Raw genomic sequence first — 8,026 nt, forward strand, 5'->3', positions numbered from 1 at the left:
TTGGGATCCAGTCCAGTTCAGATCCAGTCTGGTACCAGTTCAGATCCAGTCTGGTACCAGTTCAAATCCAGTCTGGTACCAGTTCAAATCCAGTCTGGTACCAGTTGGGATCCAGTCCAGTTCAGATCCAGTCTGGTACCAGTTGGGATCCAGTCTGGTACCAGTTCAGATCCAGTCTGGTACCAGTTCAGATCCAGTCTGGTACCAGTTCAAATCCAGTCTGGTACCAGTTGGGATCCAGTCTGGTACCAGTTGGGATCCAGTGTGGTACCAGTTCAGATCCAGTGTGGTACCAGTTCAAATCCAGTCTGGTACCAGTTCAAATCCAGTCTGGTACCAGTTCAGATCCAGTCTGGTACCAGTTCAGATCCAGTCTGGGACCAGTTGGGATCCAGTCCAGTTCAGATCCAGTCTGGTACCAGTTGGGATCCAGTCTGGTACCAGTTCAAATCCAGTCTGGTACCAGTTGGGATCCAGTCTGGTACCAGTTGGGATCCAGTGCAGTTCAGATCCAGTCTGGTACCAGTTGGGATCCAGTGTGGTACCAGTTCAGATCCAGTCTGGTACCAGTTCAAATCCAGTCTGGTACCAGTTGGGATCCAGTCTGGTACCAGTTCAGATCCAGTCTGGTACCAGTTGGGATCCAGTCTGGTACCAGTTGGGATCCAGTCTGGTTCAGATCCAGTCTGGTACCAGTTCAGATCCAGTCTGGTACCAGTTGGGATCCAGTCTGGTACCAGTTGGGATCCAGTCCAGTTCAGATCCAGTCTGGTACCAGTTGGGATCCAGTCCAGTTCAGATCCAGTCTGGTACCAGTTCAGATCCAGTCTGGTACCAGTTGGGATCCAGTGTGGTACCAGTTCAGATCCAGTCTGGTACCAGTTCAAATCCAGTCTGGTACCAGTTGGGATCCAGTCTGGTACCAGTTGGGATCCAGTGTGGTACCAGTTCAGATCCAGTGTGGTACCAGTTCAAATCCAGTCTGGTACCAGTTCAAATCCAGTCCAGTTCAGATCCAGTCTGGTACCAGTTGGGATCCAGTCTGGTACCAGTTCAAATCCAGTCTGGTACCAGTTCAAATCCAGTCTTGTACCAGTTGGGATCCAGTCCAGTTCAGATCCAGTCTGGTACCAGTTGGGATCCAGTCCAGTTCAGATCCAGTCTGGTACCAGTTCAGATCCAGACTGGTACCAGTTGGGATCCAGTGTGGTACCAGTTCAAATCCAGTCTGGTACCAGTTGGGATCCAGTCTGGTACCAGTTCAGATCCAGTCTGGTACCAGTTCAGATCCACTCCGGTACCAGTTGGGATCCAGTCCGGTACCAGTTGGGATCCAGTGTGGTACCAGTTGGGATCCAGTCCAGTTCAAATCCAGTCTGGTACCAGTTCAAATCCAGTCTGGTACCAGTTGGGATCCAGTCTGGTACCAGTTGGGATCCAGTCTGGTACCAGTTCAGATCCAGTCTGGTACCAGTTCAGATCCAGTCTGGTACAGTTGGGATCCACTCCGGTACCAGTTGGGATCCAGTCCGGTACCAGTTGGGATCCAGTGTGGTACCAGTTGGGATCCAGTCCAGTTCAAATCCAGTCTGGTACCAGTAACGTTAAGACAAAAAAGGGTTCTAAACACAAGCTTTTCTTTTTGTCCAGTCTGAGGAAAAATGTCTGAAAACAGAAAAGAAGAAGAGGAAGAAGAGAAGGATGAAGTGACCCATCAGCCACTTCCTCCTCCCCCCTCCACTGTTGCCATGGAGACAGTGATGTCCCTAAGGAGGCAAGACTTGGTGTGCATCGTGTGTTTTGGCAGCTATGATCTGGTGAATCGGTTGCCGCGGCGCCTACACTGTGGCCACGCCTTCTGCCAAGCGTGTCTGAAAAGGCTGGACACAGTCATCAATGAGCAGGTAATCGATGACATCATACCAGCTTCACTTCTGAACCACTTCATGATCCTAAACCGGTTCATAGATACAAGCTTGGGTCTGTATTTGTTTAAGCCATTTGGATTTAATGTCTTTCGCACGGGAACAAGCCAATATTTTAAATTAAATTCAGTTTTATTCATTTAGCGGCAAATCCCAACCAAATGTAATTTTCAGGGCAGTTCAGAGATACAATCCACTTCGAGCCAGTTCATCTTAATAAACTCATAATCCAATCAAATTCAATTAATTAAATTCATGGGAGCTCCCCCAGCAGTCTGGCCCTATAGCAGCATAATTATGGGATGTTTCAGTGTCGCCTGAGCCATCCCTAACTATAAGCTTTGTCAAGTTAAGTCTAATCTTAAAGTTGGAGAGGGTGTCTGCTTCCTGGTTCCACAGAGAGGGGCCTGATAACTGAAGGCTCTGCCTCCCATTCTGCTTTTAGGGGCCTGATAACTGAAGGCTCTGCCTCCCATTCTGCTTTTAGGGGCCTGATAACTGAAGGCTCTGCCTCCCATTCTGCTTTTAGGGGCCTGATAACTGAAGGCTCTGCCTCCCATTCTGCTTTTAGGGGCCTGATAACTGAAGGCTCTGCCTCCCATTCTGCTTTTAGGGGCCTGATAACTGAAGGCTCTGCCTCCCATTCTGCTTTTAGGGTCCTGATAACTGAAGGCTCTGCCTCCCATTCTGCTTTTAGAAACTCTGGGAACCACAAGGAAACCTGCAGCCTGAGAGCAAAGTGCTCTGTTGGGGAAATATCCAACTGTGAGATCTTTAAGATGTGATGGAGCTCGGTCATTAAGAGCTTTATATGTGAGGAGAAGAAGCTTAAATTCTATCCTGAATCTAACAGGGAGCCAATGAAGAGAAGCTAAAACTGGAGAAACATGATCTCTGCTGTTAGATCTCATCAGAACTCTGGCTGCAGGGTTTTGGATCAGCTGGAGGCTTTTCAGAGAATCTGTGGGACAGAACAATAATAAGGAATTACAGTAGTTCAGTCCTGAAGGAACAGATGCATGGAGCAGTTTCTCTGCATCACCCTGAGACAGGATGGTCCTGATTTTAATGATATTACGAAGGTGAAAGAAGGCATTTGACTATGGTCGCTGGTGTCTCTAATGCCAGCCATCGCTGCTCCTCACACCACAACAACCATCTTTTCTTCCACAACCACAGGCTGCCCCAGCCTCTGGCGGGTGGGGATTCAAACCCTGGTTCGGGGGGGTAAAGAAAGTATAGAGGGGGTCAGAGGTGGAGGCAGGACAAGACGCACTCACAGATTCAGCAGATAAACTCACCTTAAACAGTCCTACAGTCACTAAAAATGACAGCAAATACAAGGCCATACAGACCAACTCACCTAAAATGGCCGCCTGGTTTCAAAAGGCTCACCTGGGCAGCACCCTCCCCTTAAATACATCCTGGATTTCTTCTTTGCTTCTTCCAAGAGTCTGTTTGCCCCCCCTGCTGGGCCCCCAGCTACTATTGCTTCTTCTAACCCGAATCCACTGACTGGACTTTACTGCCTCATGTGACGTTTCCTTCACTATTTTCTCCTCATTCTGTCCACTTTCACCCAACAACGAGACAACAGTTTGCAACAGATCCTCTCCATCCTGCTTCCATTGGATAGATCTTAACTTTCCATCCTCCCTGCTCTGCTTCTGCCCCCAACTCCACATACCTAAGCTTTTTCCTTTCATATGCTTCTGCCACTAATTCCTCCCAAGGAACAGTCAGCTCTATGAAATAGACTCTCATTCTACTCTTAGAACATATCAGGCCTTAGAGTTGTAGAGGCTATTTCCTGGGGAACAACAAGCTTTCCTCCTAAATCTACCTGCATCCCAATCACAAGCATCCTCTAAGCTGCCCTGCCTCCTTATTGTCTTATCAACTTCCTCCCCCTCTTGAACACACTGATTTTCCATTCTCTTCACCTTAGACCCTCCTAAATTTACATGCCTTCATTTATCTCCAATACCTGCAGCTAAGCTTCTTAACACTGGGTAATGTCACCATGTATCCCGGCCTTGTGACAGACTGACCTTAAAGCCTGACAAAATATGCCTTAGAGTTGCAGCACCTGAACATAACAAACATAGCGGGTCTCCATTTACCCAGAGTTTTAGGTTCTGGGGAGTTGGCAATACACCATGTTAACATTAATGTTCATCTTTCAGAATGTAACAGCAATGAATGGTAAATGGACTGTGCTTGTATAGCGCTTTTCTAGTCTAACTGACCACTCAAAGCGCTTCACGCCGCATTCACCCACTCATACAGCACGTCTTAGGATACTTAACTACTTTTCTAATCATTCACACTCATTCATTCCCCAATGATACACTGGGGGCCAACGTGGGGTTCAGTGTCTTGCCCAAGGACTCTTCGACATGGGAAGCCAGAGTTGAACCACCGACCTTCCGATTGGTGGGCGACTGCTCTTCCTCCTGAGCTACAGCTTGGTAATAATGCCTTGGAAGTTGGTGTACATCATCTTCATTAACCAAGCTGTTAGCCTTAACTACTGCTAAAGGAAAGGACAAATCAATATGCTTTAAATGCTATGATGAACAGAAGAAAGTGATTTTTTTATTATCATATGTTACCTTTAAGCTTCAGGGACTGGAACAGTCGAAGGGTCCGGTCACAGGTTGGATTATGTGATCGAGTGAATGTGGTGGCTCATATGGTTAGTGGTTGAAGCAGAGACACAGAATTTAGGGTAAGGAGCAACAGGAAGTTGAAGCACAAATGTGTCAGCTAGCATAACAAGAGTGACGGTGTTAAACTGACTCCTCCTACTCCAGGTGTGGATCCCATGTCCTCAGTGTCGACAGAATACTCCCCGGCCCAGAGGTGGAGCAGCAGGTCTGGACCTGGATTTGGCCTCCTTTCTGGGAGTGAAGGCCCAACAGACCGGCACCTCCTCCTGCTCCTCGTCCTCCTGGAGCTCCTGTCGCAGGGAGGGAACGCTGGCTGCAGACACAGCCCAGGATGGCAAGCTGTGGCTGGGGAAGGAGGCTGCAGATGACAGCTGGTCTCATGGAGGCTTGGCTGAGCCACGCTTCCATCGTTACAGCAACTGCTGCCCGCCTTCGTCCTATTGGCTGTGCTGCTGGTTCTGCTGCCCTGGGCAGGACTAACAGGATTGGACCACTGGGAGTGCATCCGTTTGTCTTTCATGTTGTCGATGTATTAAAAGAAAATATTTAAGTTGTCATGCTGAAGCCTGACTTTCACAACAACACAGAGAAAAGAAGAATATAAAAAACAGAATACCAAGATGAATATTTAAAGACATCAGACAAATATTGATCTTAGTTGTTGATGATTAAAACAATCATCACAGCAAACAGAGCTTATTTTAATAAAGTACAATGCTCAGATGTAAAGTCTGAGGGCAGATTTTATAACCTCAGCCTTAAAGACATCATCTGTGCAGCGAATTCAGTTGTAAAAACGTGAAATCCCACAGAGGAAGTATCTCTGGAAGGTTTTCTCTCTCAGTTCACAGCCTCAGTTTTTACCAGGTGAATAACAATTATTACACAGTTTTAACTTCTTTAACACCATCTGTAGAGTGCCAACTTGTCCCTTCACTGAGCCTTAATCTGATAAACCTGAATTTCAGGTCAATTTGGCTCCCCCCATACATTTTTTCTTGTTCTGCTGAAAACTAATTTTCATGAAGAAAAACAGCTATTAGCTAGATGCTAATCAGAGGCTAATACATTAGACCTGTTTTTTATAGTTCCAGGTCAGTGGTGGACTTTGATTCACCTTAAATGAACAATCCCACAGTGTTTTAACACAGTTAACCAGTTAAACAGTTAACCAGTTAAACTGGTGATTAACACAGTTAACCAGTTAAACTGGTGATTAACACAGTTAACCAGTTAAACTGGTGATTAACACAGTTAACCAGTTAAACTGGTTAACAGTCCAACTCCACAGTTAGTCAGACCCTGTCCAGCACATACAACCCGTCTTTGTGCACATCTCTGAAATTGCTCAGTTTGTAAAATGGTGTCATTGAAGGTGAATTAAACTGCTCTTATATGTCTTTACCTATAAAAAGAAAATTGATCTTTGACTTTGTCTTTAAGGCAAATGAAAGAGCATTTTTCCAGCAGAATAACAGACCGATGAAGACACTCCATAACATTTGGGACCCTCCAAATAGCGGATGTTGGTAATCCTAAGGTTTGACCCACGTCTCTGATGGTTTTATTCTTGTTTTTCAGCCTCATAACAGCTTTCTTGACTTTCATTGGCACAGCTTCTCTCCTTGTGTTGAACAGAAACAAGCTGAGGTACCTTATCCCTGCACTGATGAAGCAATGAAACACACCTGAGTAACCACACACCTGTCCCTAACGTTATAGAGCCCTGAAATGAGGCCCTGAAATTCATGTCTGAATCTTTTTATTTAGAATTTTACACTGAGGAGCAGAGGAGGGCTTTCAGAGAAATATGGGACTGTGTCGGAGACATTAGGGGAGCTGTATGTTTAATTTAGGGGGGGGGGGATCCCGGTTATCATGTTATCCAGAATATCTTTCCTTGATCTTCTTGGAGGACATCATGCAGTTGGGAAGGATGGTTGGAGAAATGAATAAAACTCAGGAGAAGCCACGTTCTCAAACTACAGGTGTTCAAAAATATTCCTTTAGATTTTTCAGATTGTGTTGTTACACTGAGTCTAAATGATTTTTATTATTTTAGAATGATCACATATACAATTTGATTTCATCCGGTTGATTAAAACGATGCTGTGGCTCACCTTCCTGTCTGTGCACATCAGTCAGTTCCACTGGATAAAATAATCAAATGTCACTTTGAAAACTGTGACCATAATGAATTATGGGAAGGAATGATCTCCTTTGCCAGATCGAACTTCCTAAGAGTAAAGAACATTGAACCAGACCCCCCAAACTCCAATTTCTCATTTGGCCCTCAAGCCTTTGAACCTGGAGAAGCAAAACTTGAATCTGAGTCGGACGAAAATATTTAAGTCAAGGCCACATCTGCTCGTTAGACCCGAAGGCCTATTTCCTGAAATGCAAGAGTTTATAGTTTTTACGCCACATTAATTGCTTATTTGGGGCTTGAACATGTGCCAAACCTCAGGAGTGGTGAATATGTTTCAATGTATTCAGAAGCGGGGCAAAACGGCTCCACGGCGCCCACTAAACTGCAACCCCCCCGGCTACAGGCATGAAAATGGGTCCATATGTAGAACATGCCGGAACAAACAAAAAAGCATCCTGTGGGTATGGCCCAAACCCAAAAGGAAGTCAGCCATTTTGTTTCAAACTTGGCATTTTACATTTTAACAAACTCCTCCTCCAGATTTCATCGTACAGCTCTAAAGATTTCTCCCTACGGTCTAAAGACACATAGGATTATAAGTTGTAAAAAGCCAGAAGTTTTATCAGTGGGTGGAGATGTGGCAGCCCCTCAAACTTCGAGGTTTCGTCATGAAACAGGAAGTTGAAATATCTGCCACATTTTACATCCAAAGTGCACTAAACGTCACTCCTATGATCACAATCAATTACCCATCTGTTCCATCTACCTCAATGTGGTCAGAGGACAGATAACAAGTGGACAGAACTCTCTTTAGAAAACATGTCCATGGCGGTGTAGTCAATTTATCGCTCACATCTCATCTGAATACCATTACAGGGGGGTCTCTGTGTTTTTAATTCAAGTTATGAACGATTTCATCCTCATACTTTCAACTTTGTGAGAAACTATGTAAAACTTTCAAGATGCTACTTTCCCAAAATTGTGTTTGTTCACCATTTGTATCCATGGTGAATTTTCATGACAGTCCCACCTTGAAAAGATGTTAAATGGCATATTCTCATATCCCTGTAGCGTCGCCCACCTGGACAGGACAGGAAGTTGCTTTAACTCTGCAGTGCACTGAAAACAGTTGCTGCTTGCAGATTAAATTTTTGTTTTTTTCTTTGATACGATCGATCACAGCATTCTGTTACAGAGACTTGAACATGTTATTGGGATTAAAGGAACTGCATTAGGCTGGTTTAAGTCATATTTATCTGATAGATTCCAGTTTGTTCTTG

The 8,026-nt window shown here is 45.0% G+C and overlaps 1 protein-coding gene across 1 annotated transcript; it reads left to right on the top strand.

Annotated features, from left to right (window-relative positions):
* Positions 1–1,662: 1,662 nt before the first annotated feature.
* On the top strand, positions 1,663–5,077 carry rnf224 (ring finger protein 224). The gene is made up of 2 exons (XM_072371860.1): positions 1,663–1,904; positions 4,742–5,077. Exons 1-2 carry the CDS (start codon positions 1,749–1,751, stop codon positions 5,075–5,077), a joined length of 492 nt encoding a protein of 163 aa, XP_072227961.1. The 5' UTR covers positions 1,663–1,748.
* Positions 5,078–8,026: the final 2,949 nt, after the last annotated feature.

The sequence above is a fragment of the Leuresthes tenuis genome, unplaced genomic scaffold (genome assembly GCF_036924035.1).
Source record: "Leuresthes tenuis unplaced genomic scaffold, fLeuTen1.0.hap1 SCAF_19, whole genome shotgun sequence".
Classification (NCBI taxonomy): Eukaryota; Metazoa; Chordata; class Actinopteri; order Atheriniformes; family Atherinopsidae; genus Leuresthes; species Leuresthes tenuis.

Bases quoted from the DNA above. Each gene is read 5' to 3' on its own strand.
- rnf224 (XM_072371860.1), top strand. From the start codon at position 1,749: ATGGAGACAGTGATGTCCCTAAGGAGGCAAGACTTGGTGTGCATCGTG. The intron at 1,905-4,741 runs GTAATCGATGAC...CTCCTACTCCAG, and splicing joins ACACAGTCATCAATGAGCAG to GTGTGGATCCCATGTCCTCA.